The sequence below is a fragment of the Brassica napus genome, chromosome C5 (genome assembly GCF_020379485.1).
Source record: "Brassica napus cultivar Da-Ae chromosome C5, Da-Ae, whole genome shotgun sequence".
NCBI lineage: Eukaryota > Viridiplantae > Streptophyta > Magnoliopsida > Brassicales > Brassicaceae > Brassica > Brassica napus.
This window is the reverse complement of record NC_063448.1, coordinates 10,103,953-10,125,759: the sequence shown is the minus strand read 5'-3', so window position 1 is coordinate 10,125,759 and position 21,807 is coordinate 10,103,953. Positions and strand designations below refer to the sequence as shown.

Genomic DNA, 21,807 nt, shown 5'->3' with positions numbered 1-21,807 from the left:
CTTAGCAAACCATGAGACTGTTAGGAGTCATCGTCTCGGACATATTTAGTTAGTACTATGATTATGACCGGAGTCCCGCGAGTATGTGTCTGATCAGGACATACTCGGCCGTGGGGTGCGAGTGCTGGTACGTTTGTTTCGAGATGCCGGAGCGAACTCACGTAGGTATCGCATGGGTTGTATGACTTCTCGGGGAAGTGCGACTTCTCGGGAGGCATATATATATATTTTTTATTATAGCTGGACCCGTTAAGGCTGCCTACGTACTTCCTTTGTGGAAGATCAAGCCATTCGTAGTTCTTTGTTTTTTCCGAGTAAAAGTGGCTGGGAGGGCATTTACTCGGTTTTTGTCTTTTTTTTTTTTTTTTTTTTTTTGAGTGAACGTGACCGTTGGTCGTTCACCTGTCTCTGCTGTTTTTTAGTTGTGGAAGAGGCGAAGGTGCTTTGAGTTCCAGGCTCGTGGTACCGTTTCGCCGGTTGAGGTTTCGAGGTGGTAGACTCCAGGTTTCACTACCTCGGTGATCTTGTATGGTCCTTCCCAGTTGGCTCTGAGTTTTCCGGCTTTCCATTCCTTTGTGTTTTCGAACAACTTCCGGAGGACCAGATTTCCCAATTCGAGGGGCCGGGACTTAACTTTCTTGTTGTAATAGCTTTCGATTTGGTGCTGGTAGTTTTGGATTCGAAGCAATGCTTGGTCGCGTCTTTCTTCGATATCATCCAGTGCGTCGAGGAGCATACCTTGGTTAAGTTCGATGTTCTGCGGCATTTTGGAGCGTCGTAAACTCGTCACGTTTACCTCAGCCGGTGCCATCGCTTCGACCCCATAGGCCATCGAGAAGGGGGTGGCTTTCGTTGCTCCGCGAGGTGTTGTTCTATGGGACCAGAGGACCCCATCCAGCTCGTCGGCCCAGCAACCCTTCTTCAAGTCGAGTCGTTTCTTGAGTCCGTCGATGATTATCTTGTTAGTGGACTCGGCTTGACCGTTACTCTGCGGGTTTCTCGGTGTGGACATGTTGAGCCGAATTCTCCATCTGTCGCAGAACTCTTTGAAGTTGTGGGATATGAACTGGGATCCGTTGTCCGTGACTATCTCATACGGGAGCCCGTGCCTGCAGATGATGTTTTTCCAGACGAACTTCTACACCTCCTTGTCGGTAATGCTGGCGTAGGCTTCTGCTTCCACCCATTTGGTGAAGTAATCTGTCAAGACTAGGATGAATCTCTTCTATCGAGAATTCAGCATTGGCCCGATTATATCCATTCCCCATCGCATGAAGGGGTATGGCGCCGTCAAGGTGTGGAGTAATTATGTCGGGCTGTGTATGGTTGAAGCGTGTCGCTGGCACCTATCGCATTTCTTGACATAGGATTCGCAATCTGCGTTCATTGTTGGCCAATAGAAGCCGAGGCTTTTCAGTTTTAGTGCGAGAGCTCGTCCTCCTGAATGATTGCCTGCTGCTCCTTCATGTGTTTCAGCCATGACCAGCCTTGTTTCGTCTCCAAAGATACACCTCAGGAGTACTTTGGTTGCAGTCCATCGATGGAGTGTTCCATCCATGACGACGTAATGTGCACTGCGTCTTTTAAGCCGCCTTGCTTCCTATTTCTCTGTAGGTAGTGTTCCGTCGGAAAGGTAAGCGATGAATTCCATTCGCCAATCTTTGAGTTGCCCTTCCATTGCGCGAGGTTCCCCTTCATCGTTTTTCATGGCATCGGTGACAGATGCTGCAATGGCAAGTTCCGTCGGTGGGCTGATGCTTAGCTTTTCAATCCTATGTATTGGGATTGTTCTTTCACCTGGTCGTGTAGTTTGCTCCCAAGGGCTGCGAGTGCGTCCGCACATACGTTCTCTCCGCGAGGGACTTTCGTTAGCTCGAAGAACTCAAAATCTTGTGTAAGACCTTTGACTAGGTTCAAGTAAGCATCCATTCTGTCGTTTCTGACGTCGTAGTCTCCGAGGAATTGACTTACCACGAGTTGGGAATCACAGTATGCTTTGATCCGTTTAGCTTTTACTGCTTTGGCGAGACGAATGCCTGCGATGAGAGATTCGTATTCGGCTTCGTTGTTGGATGCCGGAAAATCAAAACTTAACGACTGTCGGATTAGTTCGCCTGTTGGTGACTGGAGTTGTACGCCTGCCCCTGAGCCTTTGTTCGTAGATGAACCATCTACGTGCAGTATCCAGTTCAGACTTGGCAGCACAAGATCTTGTTCTAACTCCGGCGTTAGCTCGATAAGGAAGTCAACAAGGACCTGCGACTTAGCCGCTGTGCGGTTTTCGTACACGATGTCGTGCTCGCTAAGCTCGACTGCCCACTTTGTTAGCCTTCCTGATTGGTCGGTATTTTGCATTACAGTCCTGAGGGGCTGGTTGGAGAGCACCTCGATAGTGTGCGATTGGAAATAAGGTCTGAGTTTTCTTGCCGAAGTGATGATAGTGAGGGCCATCTTTTCCAAGGTTGGGTATCTCGTTTCCGGTTCCCTCATCCGCTTGCTGGTGTAGAAAATAAGTTTTTGTTCGCCACGGTCTTCTCGTATCAGGACGCTGCTAACGGCCGAGGAGGTGACAGCGATGTATAAGGATAGAGTGTCCCCGACTTCGGGCTTCGACAGAACCGGAGGTGTCGTTAGGTAATGCTTGAGCTGATTGAAAGCTTCTTCGCATTTTTCGTCCCAGACGAATCTCTTATTTCCTCGCAGGATTTCATAGAACGGGAGGCACTTGTCTGTGGATCTTGAGATGAATCTGTTTAGTACCGCGATCCTTCTAGTTAAACGCTGAACCTCGCGGGTGTTCTTCGGGCTAGGGAGATCGAGGATTGCCGTTATTTGTTTTGGGTTTGCCTCGATGCCTCGCTGAGAGATGATGTAACCTAGGAACTCTCCAGACGTGACGCCGAAGGTGCATTTCGCCCGGTTGAGCTTCATCCCGTACTCGTTCAACGTTTTGAAGCAGTCCTGTAGATGGTTGAGATGGTCCTTGGCGCGAAGTGACTTGACCAGCATATCATCAATGTAAACTTCCATAGTGTTGCCGAGTTTGTCGGCAAACATTCTATTGACCAGACGCTGGTAAGTCGCTCCTGCGTTCTTTAGGCCGAAAGGCATGACCTTGTAACAATACGTCCCTCTGTCTGTTATGAACGCCATTTTTTCGCGATGGTCCGCATGCATCATAATTTGATTGTATCCAGAAAAAGCGTCCATAAATTTTAGGAGCTCGTTGCCAGTAGTCGACTCCACCAGACGATCGATATGCGGGAGAGGGTAACTGTCTTTTGCTTTGTTCAAATCCATGAAGTCAACACAAATGCGCCATTTCCCGTTTTTCTTTTTAACAACGATGGGGTTTGCTAGCCATTCCGGGTACTGTACTTCGGCAATGAAGCCTGCGTCAAGCAACCTGTCGATTTCCTCATTCACCGCTTTGGACCGTTTGGGTCCGAGCTTTCGTCTCTTCTGTCGAATAGGCTTGAACGTCGGATCGACGTTTAACTCGTGGGATGTTACTGCGGGGTCTATATCCTTCATATCAGAAGTTACCTATGCAAAGGTCAAGACATTTTCTTTGAGGAAAGATATGATTAATGACTGCAGGTCGTCAGAGAGATAGGCGCCAATGCGCATGATCTTCGATGAGTCGGCTCCATCGATGGGAACCTCGCGGATTTATCCTTCTGAGGGTAGATCTTATGTATCGGTTTGGTGACCGCGTTGACGAGAGAAGGTGATTGTTGCAGCTTGACTGCGGCGATAAGGAGCTCCCTCGCGGCCCGTTGGTCCCCGCGAATCGTCTGCCTCGTTCCATCTTTCCCGGGGAACTTAACGCATTGGTGATAGGTGGAGGGAATGGCTTTCATGGAGTGTAACCATGGCGTTCCGAGGATTGCGTTGTAGGGTGCCTTACCCGGATAACAGAGAACTTAACGGTGCGAGTCACGTCACCTGCGTAAACTGGAAGACGAATTGTCCCAATCATCTGTTCCGAGGAACCATTGAACCCCGTGAGAGTACGTGAGGAGGGCTTCATATCTCGCAGGTCGACTCCCATCTTGTCGAGCGTGTCTCGAAAGATGAGGTCGACTGAGCTGCCTGTGTCGACGAGAACCTTCGTGACCTGGCATTCGCCAATTCTGATATCAATTAGGAGTGGGTCGTTATGCGGCATGCTGATGCCGTGAGTGTCGGCCGCCGAGAAGGAGATTTGGTGGTCTGCTTCGACTTGCGAAGGCCACTTTTGGGCGGTTATGGCTTGTCGCCTGTAATCTTTAACTGCTCTTACCGAGTCCCCGCAAGGGGGTGAACCACCCATTATGACGTTGAGGTGCGGGGTGTTCGTAACCTTCATCAACTCCCGTTGCGCTTGTCGTTTCACTTCGAGGCACGGTCGCAAATCACATTGCTTGGACTGACCAAGCTTGGCGCGCAAGTCTTCGGCTTTGGAATTGATCTGCTCACGTAAATCTGCGGGCTGAGGTTGAAGGTGTAGGGCAACTCCGGCGTGGGTAGTCTTTCTTGCTTTAGACTCGTCGAGGGACGTCCTGAGGTCTGCCTCGTTCTATTGTACCATTTCGGCCTTCCGCTTCAGAAGTGTGCGTAGATCCTTAGACTCCGTTTTTCTGCCCAATTTTTCGCGCAAGTCCGTTGGTACCGGCGGAATTTCGTCATCCGAGGAATCAGCCTGTCGGGGGAGTATTACTTCCACCCGTCGCCGGTTCTTAGGTGGTTCTTCATCAGTTGATTCGCCTTCGAGGTTGAGGTTGTTTACCGTAGCTTTCTCTGGATTAGTTGGCTCTTCTCCCTGAGGGGCTTTTTTTTGAGACTTCTGAACCTTCTTCTCTTTTTTATTGCTCCAACTTTTGTTGTTTTTCGGCTTCTGCGGAGGCTCGATCTCGATTTTCCCGCTTTCGATGGATTTGAGGAAGTGTCCGTATAAGACTTTGCAATCCTTCGTATCATGTGACTTGACCTCATAATAGGAACACCACTTACTTGGCTCGACGGCGTTTGAGTTTGCTTGTTCCGGGGAGCTAGACCTTGGCTGGCTGGTATCTCGATCCCAATGATTCCACCCCTTCTCTCGCGCCATCGCGGCGGATCCCGATGGTTCGGCGTCGTCTATAGCATTAATGTAGCCCTTCCTCTGGTTAGGCTTGCCACTCGTGGAATGTTGGTGCGGTTCCTGACGAGCATCGTTCGTCCGGGCGGGGGTTTGTTTTCCTGCAGCTTCTTTGGCCGCCTTGGCCCTAGTATCTTCCTCCATTCGGATGAAGTTATTGGATCGTACGATGGCGTCTGGTACGGATCTCGTCGGGTGTCGGTAAAGGTCGGCCCGAAATGGTGACTTAATGTGGAGGGTGTTCATTAACGACTCCACGGCTATATGATCTGGCACGTCTACTTTCGAGACAATGGATTTGAACTTCTCCATAAAATCTCTCAAGCTCTGTCCATTCGCGTGGTTGAGATTCCAAAGATCCATGGCGGTGGCTTCTTGTCCGGTGAACATGATGTAATTTTTGAGGAAAGCCGTCGAGAGGTCGTGAAAACTATCAACAGAGTTCTCCTGAAGACCGGTGAACCAGTTGAGAGCGATACCTTCTAGGGTTTCGACGAAGAGTTGACAAAAGCCTGCGTCTTTTTCCTCATCAGAGAGGTTCGCGCGTCGCATCGCGATATTGAAGGATGTGACGTGGGCAGAAGGGTCGGAGATACCGTCGAAGGTTGGAAGGCAGAGCTTTTCCATCTTTCGGAGGCAGACCGTCGTTATCTTTTCGGTGAATGGTGTTCGGAGAGATTCTGCTAGGACCCGCTCGATCTGAGGGGCGGACGTAGTGACATGATGGATCTTGGATCTTATATCCAGCACCGACTGTTTCAGTGCGGCGAGTTCGTTTATCGTCTGCGCATCGAGGCTGACGGGGGTTTGGGCCGCGTCACCGTTGGCGACATCTTGTTTTGCGGTCTGCATTGGTGCTGCATCAGTCGCCCTTTCTGTGTTAAACAGATGTCTTTGGTACTGTGCCGTCGAAGCTTCTACGTTCGCAGCGAGGGGGCCTAAGATCTTTGCAAGCGCTGCGATTTGTTCGGTCGCCGCTTTCTGGGCTGCGTCTTGCTGCGCAAGGCGCGCCATGATGGTTTCTATTGAAGTGGGTTGAAGTGGTGTCGGATTCGCAGGGAAGGACGCCGGCGTTACTTCGATGGCTTCACGATCTTCTCCAGAGGAAGATCCGTCGTTACTCGTCGCCATCTTGTCGACGTTACTTTGCTAGATGCCCCACGGTTTGCGCCAACTGTTTGATCGGGAAACGGTACGGAACGAGAAAACGTTCGATTTTAGATGTGGGTTTAAGCAAAGACGTCTTATTATAGATCGGAAGAATGTTTCGTCGGTTACAAGGAAAGGAAATATGTGAACTGAAAGGTGCCGGAGCCACGAAGGCTTTGCCGGAGAGATACAACAAGGCAAGACAACAAAGGTAAAACCCTAATCTAGCCGCCCAGTGAGTATCAGCGATTTCGGATCCCCTCTACGTTGTCTTTCCTTCCCCTTTTATAGCTGACTTCACGCTCTTCCGTGATCTAGTTTGCGTAGTCTCTGTGGGCTTTAACTCGCTGGGCCGAGAAGCCCACGTGATCTTGTGAAATCGTTTCCTCGGAGTATTTAGTTGAGAAGCCCATCGAAAGCTCTCTCGTGTTACGCCGAGAGATCGACCCTTCAAGCCGCCGCATCGAACTGATGCTCCGCTTCATGTGGGCCGGGCCATCTGTTCTTCGGGTCTTTAGGAATGGTCGAATTTACCATCTACAAGGGTTAGCTATGTTTTATAACCAGGGAAGTCATGAACATGGTCTGCCCAGAGTTTTCAATTGATTCAGGTGCACACGAGGTTTGCCAACTTCCATAACGTTTTTTGTTCAATTTGTGTTTTTATATCATGTTCGTTTTTGGAATCTAATAAAAGTGCAATGCAAACATGGCTCTACGCTGTTACTTGCTGGTTCATCTCAACAGCAAGATTCATACGATCTGACACCAGCTAAATGCCCTGGAACCAGTTATAAGAGGATAGCTTTGACCAGAAGAATAGTGATATAAACTGCATGTTTGATCATGATCAATAAGGAGAAGAATGAAAAAGTTGCTGGAAAGTGTTATCAAGAGATTCCAGAAATAGGCTTTTGTTTTTTATTTATGAGAATATCTTTTCGTTATGGTTTTTCTGGTTTTCAGTTTAAGATTTAGCTATGCAAGTTCCTCATGTTTTAAGTTCTTCATTGTTTTCACTTTAAGTAATGTAAAGCCTCTTTTTGATTCATATCGCAACTTTATGCTACATACTACAGTTCGTTCTAAACCAGTAAGAAGAAATGTATGTAATTTAGTTAGTGGAGTATTCGATAGTATATGGTTGCATCACATCTATTTATGAATCCATATCATGTAAACAATTAACAGATGACAGTGCATAAGACTTGAGCTATGACATTTTAAATATTATACATATATTTCTCATGGGTAATCATTACAGTTCAGATGGTTGAACTTTTAGAAAATTTACCTTTGATTTTGGTCCAAAACCATAAGTTGTGACTGTTTGTAAGCTTGGAAACCTGTTTACAGTTCCATAATCATCATTGCTTTTTCTTTTTTTTGGCTAACAATAATCATCATTTCTTTAGTGTTTTTTTCATTATAAATTAAATAAAGTCTCTTTTAAATGCATTCTCGCAACTTTTTTCTTGTTCAACAGATTACTTTCATTCAAATAAAAAGGCTAATAAGACTCAGAGTTTAAAGGAACAATAGAAGATAATTGGGCTTTTGCGAGCCCATCGGCCAGACCATTCTTAGAACGGGAAATGAAATCAAACCGACAGAATGAAAACGGAGAAGCAGAAGAGGTAGACAGAAAGGCGATGTCAGACAGAATTCCGAAGGGGTCCATCGTCCATTTCCTCTGAGTGATTGCTCGGTGGAGCACTTGAGAGTCTGTGCGAAGACATATGTTGGTGAAGCCTAAGGAGGCTGCGTTCAAGAGGGCTCCTCTGATGGCAAGGGCCTCAGCCATGCAGGGAGACGAGACATGAGTCAGGGAAATCGATTTTCGTGCAAGCTCCGATGATGACTGATCCGAGAAGATCCAGGCTAGTCCAGCAGCGTCCGATTTCCATGAGGCGTCCGTATTGATGAAGATGGTGGATTCGGGGAGATCCAGAGGGCGAGGTGTGCATGTTGATCTAGTGGCAACTTTGGACAGTGAGGCTTGTGCTAGTTCCCATTCTCTCATAGCTTTTATAGCTTTGATTAGGGTTTCCGAAGGGGAAGAGGCTCTTCGTTTGAATAGGAGCTTGTTTCTTGCAGTCCAGATGAACCAGGAGATCCATGGAAATAGATTCCCAGAGACTCCAACTGGGGGGAGATTCTTTGTGCTCTGAGATGTCTGAAGGACGGTGGCAAAGATTGAGCTCGTTTGAATGGCCAGTGCCGAAGTCCAGGGCGCCATCTCCCATACTTCCTTCGAAAAATTGCAGTGGAGTAGGATGGGGTCGAGAGTTTCTGGTTCTTCACATCGACAGCAAGTAGTGTTGAGAAGCATACCTCTTCGTTGGAGATTATCACCCGAGGGAAGAGCATTCTGGAGAACCATCCACAAGAAGAATTTTAGCTTTGGGAGAAGAGGAGGGTTCCAAACCAACTTTTTTACAATCCAACTGCTCTGAGGTATGTGTTGATAAACTAGGATTCAATGTCGAGGAATGGAGAGCGTAGTAGCCTGACTTTACAAAATAAATTCCTGATTTTTGCAGGGGCCATATGTACGAGTCATGTGTCTCGAGGAGGCTTGGCTTTATTGCAAGAATGTGGGAGGTGAGTTATGGCATAAGGGAGTTGATACGTGCCATGTTCCATTCCTTAGTCTCTCTAGAGAGTATGCCGGAGACCATAAGGTCTTGATCCATTTGGAGCACATGGCCGATGGGCTTGAGGTTCTGCTCAGGCCTAATCCAAGAGTCAGACCAGAGTCGTGTAGAGGCGCCATCTCCTATAACTTTACCTAGTCGTTCAACGGGGAGGTCTCCCTTTGAGAATGCCTCTCCAGCCATGTGAGATAGAGGAGGAAGCATTGATCTTTAAGAAGGAGGTTTTGTGACAATACTTACCTAGGATAATACGAGAGAACAGACAGTCATGCACAGTAAGGTGTCTCCAAGCAATTTTGGCCAGTAGGGCTTGGTTGAAAGCTTGCACATCACGGAAACCCAGACCTCCTAGGCTCTTTGGTTGTGTTAGTTTATCCCAGGAAATCCAACAGATCTTATGCTCGCCTGACTTTGAATCCCACCAGAATCCGGTAAGTACATATTTTATTTTCCTACAAAGACTTACTGGTAGGAGGAAGCTAGACATAGCAAAGTTTGGAGTGGCTGAAAGAATAGATTGTAACATGATTGATTTCCCTGCAGTGGAAAGGAATTGAGTGGACCAGCTGATTGACTTTTGGTGCATTTTGTCGACAATGGAAGCAAAGAGATCTTTTTTCCATCGGCCAAAATGCTCCGGGTGCCCTAGGTATTTTCCCACACACCCTTCCTTCTCAATTCCAAGTTGTAATTTAACTCGAGCCTTTGTCTCTTCAGAGGTTTTGCTAGAGAAGGAGATTGAGGATTTGAGGGCATTGAAATTCTGTCCCGATGCTTGCTCGTAGTCATGGAGTATTTGCATCAGGGAGAAGCAGCTGTGGGCATCTGAAGTGGTGAAGAACATAGTATCATCCGCGAACAGCAGGTGACTGATTTTTGGGCTTTGTCTTGCAATTCGAATTTCAGGTAGCTGACCATTTGCTTGTGCCTTTTTACAGAGGCCGGAGAGGACCTCTCCGCAAAGAATGAAGATGTAAGGGGATAGGGGATCCCCATGTCGTATTCCTCTTTCTGGAACAACCTTCCCCACCACTTCATCATTAAGTAGGAAGGAGAAAGAGACAGTAGTGACACATTGCATCATCCAGCGAATCCAGGTTTGGCAAAAGCCCATCCTTTCGAGAACACTTTCAATAAAGGACCATTCTAATCTATTGTATGCCTTACTGATGTCTGTTCTGACAGCCATAGGACACTTCTTGATTGCCCCCGAGATCTTGAGGAAGTGGAGCATCTCGTGGGTTATAAGGACATTATCAGTGATCACTCTGCCCGGAATGAAGGCTGACTGATTTTCAGAGACAACCCCTTGAAGCACAGGTTTGAACCTTAACGAGAGAATCTTAGATATTGTCTTATAGTACACGTTACATAGGGCTATTGGAAGATAATCAGACACTGCCTTAGGACTCTGGGATTTGGGGATTAATCTGATGTGAGTAGAATTAATGGCAAAAGGCAGAGATCCTGACGAGAAAAAACCTTGGATTTCTTTTGTTATCGCAGGCCCCACAGAGTCCCAGTTCGATTGGAAAAAGCTAGCAGAGAAGCCGTCGGGACCAGGAGCTTTATCAGGGTTAATCGCAAACATTCCTTCTTTGATCTCGAGGGGGGGGGGGCATACCAGTGAGCAGTGCGTTTGTAGCCTCTGAAATACTGGGGGTGAGTACAACATTGACTACCTCTGTGGCAGAGTTCCCTGAAGAGGTAAATATATCTTTGAAATACTCAGATATAAAATTCACTATCTGACTTTCCTCAAACACAGGAACCCCCGAGGAGTCCTCCAGCACAGAGATTCTATTACGGGCTTTTCTTCCCTTAGAAGAGGCGTGGAAGAAGCCCGTATTTTTGTCCCCAAGAGTGAGCCAAAGGATCCTACTACGTTGTTTCCAGTATTCCTCTTCAGCTTTATTAGCGTTGAGAAGCTGGAGATTTAGACTGGAGATGGAGATATCATCAGGTACAGAAAGAGACAGAGCGGCATCTAGTAGCTCTTTGAAGTCCACAATCTTTTTTTTACTGTTGACGTAGGATTCTTTGCTCCATTCAGAGATTTCTTGGCGGCATCTTCTGATACGATCAGCGACAAAGCATTCTTCGTAAGCTTCCACGTCTTGTCGACCAGTGCTGCAACCTCTGGATTGTCGCGCAAGCGTCTATCGTAGCAGAAAAGCCTGATTGGTTTCTTTTCCCTGACTTCCAGAATGGAGATAAGGGGCATGTGATCAGAAGCTTCAAATTTCAGATAGTGGGAGCGGGTTCTAGGGAAGAGATTTGACCAAGGAGTGTTGCCCAGCGCTCTATCAAGACGACAGTGAACAAGATGAGAGTGTCTTTGTCCCCTCCAAGACAAGAAATTACCCGTGTGTTTGATGTCAAATAAGTCGCATGCTGAGAGGAAAGATCTGAATGGGCCGTGGAGCTCTCTGGTCGTACCGTGCCTCCTGACTTCTCGGCGTTTCCTACTATTTCGTTGAAGTCTCCCATTAGAAACCAAGGAGAATCCCTAGTTAAGGAGATAATAGTCAACTGATCCCAAACCCCTCGACGATTTGGGATGTCGGGAGCTCTATAGACAAAAGTTCCATGGAAGGAAGTATTCTTGAAAGAGATTAGTATGTCTATGAAGTTCTGAGATGAGGAGAGGATTTGGATATCTATATCAGCCTTCCAGTATAGTGCTAAACCTCCTGCTCCTGGTGAAAGTGGAGTAAAGATAAAGTGCTTTTCCAGCTTCAGAGGAGTCGATTCTTTAATCACAAAATCATCAGGATTTTTCATTTCCGAGAGGAAGAGAATATGAGGGTCGTGTTGTTTGATGAGTTCTTTGAGCCTCGGAACTGTCATGGGGCTATCAAAGCCACAACAATTCCAGCTCAGAATGGCCAAGGAAGCCGATGCTGGGGGGGCCAAAAATCCTGCGTGGATGTAGATCAATGTGAGGAAGCTGCAGCAGGAGGAGGGGGAGGAATATCCCTTCTCGAGGAATCTCTAGTACTTCCACGTGGAGGCAGAGGTAGTACAGGAGAAGCATGAAGGAAGCCGTGTCTAGAATATGGGTGAGCGAAGTTCCTCTTTCTGGAAGATACCCCTGAAAGACCATGGATTTGACCCATTTTCATCCATGATTTATAGGTATTTTTACTAATAATTATTATATTATAAGTCTATTTATTATATTTATAAGATCAGAAGTGATTTGGAGATAAGTGATGATTTTGGAACCATTTTGGAGATATTTGGAGTAAGCACCCGAGATGACCATCGAGCTCGACCATCGGTTGATATTGGAGGGAATAATCGATCGATGTTCATATCTTGACATCGGTCGACAGCGAAGCGCGCTGAAAGCCCGTTTGGTCACAGCCAACTTGAAGCCCAAGTCTTCACCAATTTACAAGATTACCCCTGATGAGTTTTAACCTAATTATATAAGTTTTGCCACCATGTTAGAGGCAAAGAGTGCTTTTCTTGTTTTATTATTTTCAGCAAGGTTTTCTAGAATTTTGATAGATTGGAGAGAAAATCCAAAGTTATAATTTGTGAATAGAACTCCATTAATATCTATTTACTATTCTAATGAAGTTTTCTTACCTAACTGCTATTATGAATTGCTTAGCCATGTCTGAGTAGTTCCATTGTTAAATTTTAGGGTTTAAATAGGTTAAGAGGGATTAGCCCCAACTATAGATTGCTGAGTTATGGTAATTTTCATTAGGATTGTTCATTAATACATGTCTCTAGATTAGCTACTTAGAACTTTCCCTAGGATTGATAGATAAAAGCGAGAGCTTCATTCTCATCCTGAAAACATTTTAACTGAGCTAAGTTTCTTGCTATGAGTAAGGCGAGAGATGTTCTAGTGAGCTTAGTAAGCTATCATTCAACCCGCGCATAAAGTTTAACTAGAAGCGCGTCGATCGATTGTTCAATAATGATATCGATCGACATACGATAGTTGAGATCATTAAATCTAGTTAATAGACAAGTCCAAACATTCCAAATGCTGATGAACTTGTTAACTAAGTAGTTGAGCTTTACATTATCATGCATGCAACTCATTAGATATTTGTAGGATTATAATCCCAAGTTTCCTAAATAAAAACCCTAAGTCTAACTATTTCCTTTTTAAGCACCAAAACCTCAATCAATCAATTGAACAAACACTTGTTCAATATAAAACTGCAATTTACATTTAAATCTCAAAAACCATCTAGCTTAACAAATCATATTAGATTCCTTAGGTTTCCTAGCTCCCTGTGAATTCGATCCTTAAGTATTACAACTCGACCTCTTATTTGAGAGAGTATAAATCACTCCTTAGGATAATTTGAGTGGTATCAAATTTGGCACTGTTGCCGGAGAGCTTTGATCGCCTATTCGATCTAATTTTTGTTAAGTTTCTGACACAAAATTTCTTTTCTTGGATTTTCAGGTACATGTCCATCAGTACTAGAAGCAACAAGGAAACCCAACTACTATTCTCACCAGATCCTGCAAGTTTGGAGCGTTCAATCCGCAAAGAAGCGTGCTCCTCATCGATCGACAACAACACCCGTTCGTCGCTCGATTTCGTTCAACCACCGTTGACCCAGACACTAGTCCCGTCGACCGATACTCACTCACCACCGTCGACCGAAGACACTCATCTTCCATCGACCGACATCGTCCATCCGACATCGATTGATACTCCATCCCAGACCTCGATCGATACTGAGCCGCGAGACATGGTTGCGACTTTGATACTGGTACGAGATGATTATAGTGACATGCATGACCAGGATGGTCATCTACGTAATGCAGCAGGTCAGAGGATAGATGCTCAGGGGGCTGCAATCCCTTAGTCTGATGCTAATGCTACAGGAACTACTTTACATGTAGATGAGGCTGCACGACCTAAGACGTTGGCTGACTACATCCGTTCAGATCAGTTCTACACCAACAGATCAGCCATTCGTCCTCCCACTATCCAGAGGGATATTGAGTTGAAGGCGCAGTACTACACACTAGTGGGACAAATACCCTACCATGGATTGTCTCATGAGCATCCTATGGACCATCAGGAGTGGTTCGAGGATCTGATATCTGCTATTAAAGTCAAAGGAGCACCTGAGGATTATCTCATATGCAAGCTCTTCAAGTTCTCTCTTGCTGGAGAAGCTTCGCATTGGCTTAAGCAGCTACCACCAGGATCTTTCACATCGTGGAGCGAAATCAAGAATGCATTCTTATGCAATTTCTTTGATGAAGCACATGCTTAAGACTTGAGGAGCAAGATCGCTACCTTCTCTCAGGGGACTGCAGAATCATTCAGAGGCTCTTGGATCAGATTCAAGTTTTATCAGAGAGACTGTCCACACGATGGATTCAATGAAGTACAACTGCTCAGTACTTTTTACAGAGGCATCGCGGTGCAGTACCAGATGGCTCTTGATGCTTCCAGCAATGGGAACTTCAACACCAGGAATCCAGAAGAGGCAGTAAAGGTGATTGAAAACCTAGCATCTAGCAACAACACCAAGAACACTGATTTTGAGAGGAAAAAGTCTGCCACCATCCTTGGGAATGATCAGATGGATGAGGTGAAGGTAAAGCTGGATAGTGTTCACAAGCTTCTTAGGAAGCAGGTATGCTTGGTTGAAGATGCAGAAGCTATAGACACAGAGGGTAAAGCAGTGGAAGAAGAAGAGGTGAACTACATTGGTGGAACTGGATTCCAAGGTTCTGGAAACCACGGTGGAAACAGAAATTCCTATGGAAATAGGGGTAATTTCAACCAGAGTTCGCAGTACCAGAAACCCTACAGCAACAACATGAATTATGGAAGTTCCTACTACTAGAAGCCACCGCCTCCTACTCAAGAGAGAGAGATTGAAGAGATGCTTGCTAGGGTTCTTGAGACACAACAGCGAATGGCAGTGGACTTCAATGGGAAGATTAATTCTGTCTACACCAACCTGAACACAAAGTTTGAGACTTTTGAGCACTCATGTGAAGAAGCTGAAGATGCAGGTTGTGCAGACAGGAGATGCTGTTAAGAGGCAGGAAGCTTCGACAAGAGTGGTAGGGGATGATGTGATGAAACACCACATGAATGCCATCATTGAAGATGATTTTTGGCAAGTGGTGAAGGAAGAGAAGCTGCAAGAAGGAGATTTTGAAGTAGAAAGTTTGATGAGTTTTGGCGGATCGCATTGGTGTCGATCGACGCCAAACTTCGAACATCGATCGACGTCGGCCAGTACGAATCGACCGATAACACCAACGGAGTGGATCGCATCTTGAAATGTCGTGAGGATTCTGACTCACGAGGAGTTCACAGCAAAACACCCACATCCGCCCAGCCCTAATAACGTAAGAATCGCTCGACAAACAGAGGCCGCCATCGAGCGACAACCTCCAGCGCCTATCGATCGACGAGCACCTATTACCTACCGAGTGCAGATGCGAAAGATAGATGTTGCACGTCTTAATGCACTCAGGCCCAAACCCAAACCTTCAGAAAACCCACCAGAGACCGTCCGGACACCTTCAGATGATGGAGAAGATCCTATGGAAGAGGATAGGGTTCCTACTGGAAGAACCCTAAGGAGAAGAAAGGAAAAAGTGGCGAAACATCTGAAGAGGGGGCTAATGAAAAGGAAAAGAAAAATTTCCGAAAGAGAGTCTTCTGGATTCCTCTAGATAAGCCATTCGAAGAGGCTTATTATACCCACAGATTGTGGATGTTCTTCAGAGAAACTAGAGAGAAAGAAGAAGACATCAAGAGAATGTTCTGTGAAGCTAGAGAAAAGATGAGGATGAGGATTACATTGAAGAAGAAGAGTGATCCTGAGCAATTTGCAATACCATGCACGGTGAAGGGTATTGAATTTCCACATGCCTTGTGCAACACAGGAGCGTCAGTCAGTATCCTACCTATGGTAATGGCAGACCATCTGGGTCTGTAGGTGGAGCCTTCGCAGGAATTGTTCACTTTTGTGGATTGTTCCCAGAGAAACTCAGGAGGAATTGTGAGAGACCTAGAGGTGCAGATTGGTAATGCCCAAGTTCCAGTAGATTACCATGTCCTGGACATCAAGCTAAACTGGAACTCTTCTCTACTACTTGGGAGAGCCTTCTTGTCAACAGTGGGAGCAGTGTGCAACTTGCAAACCAACCAGTTGTGTCTAACACTAATAGATCCTAATGCCCACTACGACCCCATTTCAGTAAAAAAGCCACAGATGTCCTCCAGAAGAATCAATGATCCAGGAATCATTGCAGCTTGCCACTATGGAGCCGAGTACGAAATGGAATACTCAGCGTCGTTCGAGACTCACACAGCAACATCGATCGACAGTGGCCATCAAAAATCGACCGGCACACCACATGAAGAATCGGTCGACAGTCGTCCAGATGATTGGGAGAACGACTACTACAACCCCACTATTACCGCATACACCAGACAACACATGCATATAGAACAGTATGATGAAGACTATGAGGATGCAAGAGCTACTGAGTACAAAGCCATCCTTGATGAAGAGGATAAACTTCTACATCATTCCTCTTAGAAAAGGAATGCACCATCGATCGACATACCTGGCTCACCATCGATCGATACTCAACCTCATCAGAGAAACCGAAAACGAGCATCGATCGATATTGCCAACTACTCATCGATCGACACAGAAGTCAACCGAGTGCGAGAAGGAGACTACTCGATTGGCAGTTGGGCAGATGATCACTATCACGAAAGCTATGCAGTAGAAACATCAATATATGAGTCAGGAGCAGCTGAACTACATGAAGGTTTCACATATGAGGAACTTCTCAACATGCCAAGACGCGATGAAACAGATCAACATCGATCAGAAACTGCTTGAGGAAGAACACGATACACGCATACTATCGACAGAGCAAACCGTCCATCGATCGACATAAATCCTTCAACATCGATCGACATCCGCTCTAAAACAAAAACCGCTGTAAGTGAAAGAGATAAATTTAATAACGAGTATCTAACTCCAGACGAATTTGTTATTTTCAGGGACCCAGATGGCCACGCAAGAGCAATAGATGGACGTATAATGAATTTATCTCGAAAAGATATTGCAGACATCCTTCAGACAGCCAATGGAGCAGAAAATGTGTTCGTTCATCAACGCAACATTCCAGAATACCAACAGAAGGATACAAATGAGTTCTATGACGCAGCTGGTGGCATAGACAAAAGCTTCAAACTATGGTCTCGCCATACCACTCGACCATCGATCGACGTTGACGTCCCAACATCGGTCGACAGACGGCTAGAATTCTGCAGAAGAGCTTTTGATTTCCACGGTACCAGGAAATTCTACTGGGAAGAGAAGGATCAGTATGGAGTCTACAGAGATGAACAGGGATACGCCAGAGATCTAGATGGAAACACCATTCGTCTTCAAAACATGGATATAAGAAGAGTTCTGGAGAGAGCTTCGAGAGATGAGCCAAGCTACATATGTCTTCATGAACATGCTACCTTATTCACACAGACCAAGCTGGTACCAGAGATCTACACCAAGGACGAGATCAATGAGATGTTCTATGGAGTCTGTGGAGAACAAGAGAAGAACAAAGAAGCTTTCCAGATGAAGCTTGATGGTGTCTACTATCCATTGAATGATAGTATCAGTTGGCTAACTACTTGCATGGAGGAGATGCAGCAAGACATATCCAGAATTCAACATGGTACCGATGTTGCTCAATCGTCATCGATCGACGGAGATCAACATACATCGATCAACGTTCGTCAACGCACATCGATCGACAATCAGATGCCAACATCGGTCGAAAACAATCCACCACGCCCACTTACGATGAAGTCTCAAGAAAATTTTCACAAAGAGATAGATTAGTTGGTAGAAGGGATCTATAGAGCTCTGGAAACTACAGAAGAGAGGCTTGATGGGAGATGTGATGACATCTATTTCCCAATGGATCTTAGCATCGGTGCTTTGACTTCCAAGATTGAAGCTATACAAGGGGAATTGGTGGAGATTCAGAGTTACATTGCCCGTCGACCTGAAGCATCGTCATCGATCGATAGATGCAACAACAAATCGACCGACATTCATCATCGAACATTGGTCGACGACGCTAAAAACCGAGGCCGGCTAGTACCAAAGATGACATCAGACATGTCTGACACACATTACCATGGAGAGGAGATCTCAGCTGACACTTACACCACACTTAGAAGACATCCGTTAAACCTTGAGAGTCTTGAAGAAAAATTGCAGAGGATGGAAAACACAACTGCAACAATGAAAGAAAAATGGCGTAGAGGGGATGAAGCTATGAGAGACTTCACTGGTACATGGTTCAACAAGCGTAGAGAAGAGATGGATACTTGTTTTCCAACAAGTTCCAACTTTCAACACTACTAGCCCAATCACCTCCAAAGTCAAGCTAAATGACTATAACAAAGTGCTGAGTGGGAGGCAACCCACTATTAGGTAATATTTATTTAGTTTTTATTGATATACTATTTATGTTGGTTTTAAATTATTGCAGGTCATAAAAATAGAAAACACAAAAAGAGATCCGAGTAGACGATTGCCGTGAGTATCGACCGACGAGAAGCTATCGACATTGATCGTCATTTCCTAACCTGTCGCGACCGATATCAACATCCCTACATCGATCGACATCCATTCCGGTCTGGTATATCATTCTAACTTGTTACATTGAGTCCTTATGATTTAATTATCACCATAACTCCGACTGAATTTACACTAGGGACAGTGTAATTTAAGTCTGGGGAGAGGTTTACTGATAGTAATTTATTTATGAGTTTTATTAAAATGTTTTTCAAAAAGTTTTATTGAGTCAAGAAAGGGATAATGAACTTCTAGACTTTGCTTGTTATCTAACCATTCTTTAGCACCATTCTAGACTTACTGATTGCAGATAGTACTAAAGATACTAAAGTGGATCAACCTGTCAACTATTCACACTTGCTGAGATTGTTTGAAAGAACCAAAGCTGACCTCCAACACTAAACTTGACACAACTGCTTGTCTTGGGGCTTGGTATGCATGGGATCGGATTCTTCAAACAAGTCTGGAAGGTAAAGCCTTGTGTAGATAGATTAATCACCCTCTCTCTCTCTATTTTCGAAATTATAGATAGATAGAATAATATATATATATATATATTATTATATATATATATATCTATTAGAGATATATTAGGAAAAAATTCGAACAGGACTTGGTGGCTACAACCATTAAGACTTGCTTCATAAGAATTTTATAGGTAAAAGATTAGAACATGACTTGGTGGCTACAACCATTAAGGCTTGCTTCACAAATAATCTTAGGATATATGTCAAAAAGAAGTGAACAGGACTTGGTGGCAACCACCATTAAAGCTTGATTCATGGAAGCATGTCCAATCTTGGTCAATGATCTTGCTAATTAAGCAGATTTTGACTAAGAGAGAAAATTAGTAGAGAGAGAGGATATGAACTAATGTTTACCTGCAGGTCCAGATACTTGTTTAAAAGTCCTTGCATCTTGTGATCGATACCCCCAAGGTTAAGCCTACACTTTTATTTATGCTAAGAAATGAGGTTGGTAGAGGGGAATGTCAGACAAGATTTGCTAAGTTGTTGGCTAGATGAATTTGGTTGCTAAGCTAGGATATTGTATAATGTGTTTTTTTTATTAGGACTTTTTAGATGTGGATTGCAATATTGTAGAGGTTATGATTCTAATTTTTAAATCATGTGAGTCCCTTCTGTTTTAAAACCTCTTTCAGAGAGACTGCCTGTTTGTTTTGCTTGAGGACAAGCAAAATGGTAAGTCTGGAGAGTTGATAGACCATGGATTTGACTCATTTTCATCCATGGTTTATAGGTGTTTTTACTAATAATTATTATATTATAGAATCTATTTATTATATTTATAAGATCTGGAAGGATTTGGAGATAAGTGATGATTTTGGAGCATTTTGGAGATATTTGGAGTAAGCACCCGAGATGACCATCGAGCTCGACCATCGGTCGATATTGGAGAGGAATAATCGATCGATGTTCATATCTTGACATCGGTCGACAGCGAAGCGCACTGAAAGCCCGTTTGGTCGCAGCCAACTTGAAGCCCAAGTCTTCACCAATTTACAAGATTACCCCTAACGAGTTTTAACCTAATTATATAAGTTTTGCCACCATGTTAGAGGCAGAGAGTGCTTTTCTTGTTTTATTATTTTCAGCAAGGTTTTCTAGAATTTTGATAGATTGTAGAGAAGATCCAAAGTTATAATTCGTGATTGGAACTCCATTAATATCTATTTACTATTCTAATGGAGTTTTCTTACCTAGCTGCTGTTATGAATTTCTTAGCCATGTCTGAGTAGTTCCATTGTTAGATTTTAGGGTTTAAATATGTTAGGAGGGATTAGCCTCAACTATAGATTTCTGAGTTGTGGTAATTTTCATTAGGATTGTTCATTAATGTATGTCTCTAGATTAGCTACCTAGAACTTGTCCCAGGATTGATAGATAAAAGCGAGAGCTTCATTCTCATCCTGAAAACATTCTAACTGAGCTAAGTTTCTTGCTATGAGTAAGGCGGGAGCTGATCTAGTGAGCTTAGTAAGCTATCATTCAACTCGCGCATAAAGCTTAACTAGAAGCGCGTCGATCGATATCATTATTGAATAATCGATCGACGGAGCGAAAGGTGTATCGATCGATATCCCTATAGGATCATCGATCGACACTTTCTATTGGTCGACATACGATAGTTGAGATCATTAGATCTAGTTAACAGACAAGTCCAAACATTGCGAACGCTGATGGACTTGTTAACTAAGTAGTTGAGCTTTACATTATCATGCATGCAACTCATTAGGCATCTGTAGGATTATAATCCCAAGTTTTCTGAATAAAAACCCTAAGTCTAACTATTTCCTTTTTAAGCACCAAAACCTCAACCAATCAATTGAACAAACACTTGTTCAATATAAAACTGCAATTTACATTTAAATCTCTAAAACCATCTAGCTTAACAAATCATATTAGACCTTAGGTTTCCTAACTCCCTGTGAATTCGATCCCTAAGTACTACAACTCGACCTCTTATTTGAGAGAGTATAAATCACTCCTTAGGGTAATTTGAGTGGTATCAGCCCCCGCGAGTCTCCTTGAGCTGCCATGGTGTCCTCTAGATCTTCTAGGTCTTCTAGAGGAGGATGGAGTACACAGCTCTGCTGGAGTGGGGAGTGGTGCTGGTGAGACTGCTTCTGGTTCTAGGGCTGGAAAGACCTCAGTGTCACCGAGGATGATAGCACGTGTAGCTGCTGCGATAATGCCTTCTGCCGTTTCCTCCACCAGACCGTTCTGTTCACTCTGAAGGACCCTTTGGCGTCTTGCTGCACTCTCAGTAGGGTCCGCTACATTGACATATTGGTGAGAAAGCTCCCTGAGTTCCCCGAGAACTGCTTCTTTAGAAGGAATGCCATTAACAGGTGCTGGGTAGTCACATAGAGCCAAGTTCCGCTGTAGAGGTTTATGAGAACCTCCTGAGGTCGGAGGCAAGAGGGCCCCTTGTGGAGAGGTGTGATGATTCTCAGTGGCTGTGACTTCATGTGGGAGAGAAGGTCTAGGTCTCTATTGCTGTTGTGGTGAAATTGTTCTAGAGAAAGAGGTCTGGTGATGGTGAATTCTTTGCAAGTCTTGTCTTGACTGGATTGGAGAGCGAACTCTTTCTCGTGGGGAGTCGAGTCTGTAGAGTTCACCCCGGGGAGTAGTTGTCTGGATATTTGGAATGATCTTGTTGGCCAGGGGTCGACCTCTAGTAGCCTGCAGGGGAACTCTTTCCCCAAAAGGTCTGCCATGTCGATCTACAC

General features: G+C 44.8%; 1 protein-coding gene and 1 long non-coding RNA gene across 3 annotated transcripts; both read left to right on the top strand.

Moving 5' to 3' along the window:
* The first annotated feature begins 7,899 nt into the window (after positions 1 to 7,899).
* LOC125587533 lies at positions 7,900 to 12,190 on the top strand. The gene is made up of 8 exons (XR_007323806.1): positions 7,900 to 8,728; positions 8,815 to 9,359; positions 9,472 to 9,577; positions 9,646 to 9,793; positions 9,867 to 10,025; positions 10,114 to 10,248; positions 10,435 to 10,635; positions 10,697 to 12,190. It is a non-coding gene; the product is annotated as an uncharacterized LOC125587533 (long non-coding RNA).
* Positions 12,191 to 13,364: 1,174 nt separating this feature from the next.
* On the top strand, positions 13,365 to 18,942 carry LOC125587532. 2 transcript variants are annotated; one of them, XR_007323805.1, is made up of 3 exons: positions 13,365 to 13,679; positions 18,469 to 18,618; positions 18,865 to 18,942. XR_007323805.1 is itself a non-coding variant. In XM_048758241.1 (2 exons), the coding sequence occupies exon 1, from the start codon at positions 17,004 to 17,006 to the stop codon at positions 17,808 to 17,810; it is 807 nt and encodes a 268-aa protein (XP_048614198.1). In that variant the 5' UTR covers positions 16,800 to 17,003; the 3' UTR covers positions 17,811 to 18,618; positions 18,865 to 18,920. The 2 variants fall into 2 exon arrangements, 1 of the variants encoding a protein (XP_048614198.1); XM_048758241.1 differs by lacking the exon at positions 13,365 to 13,679 and having other exon boundaries at positions 16,800 to 18,618; positions 18,865 to 18,920.
* Positions 18,943 to 21,807: the final 2,865 nt, after the last annotated feature.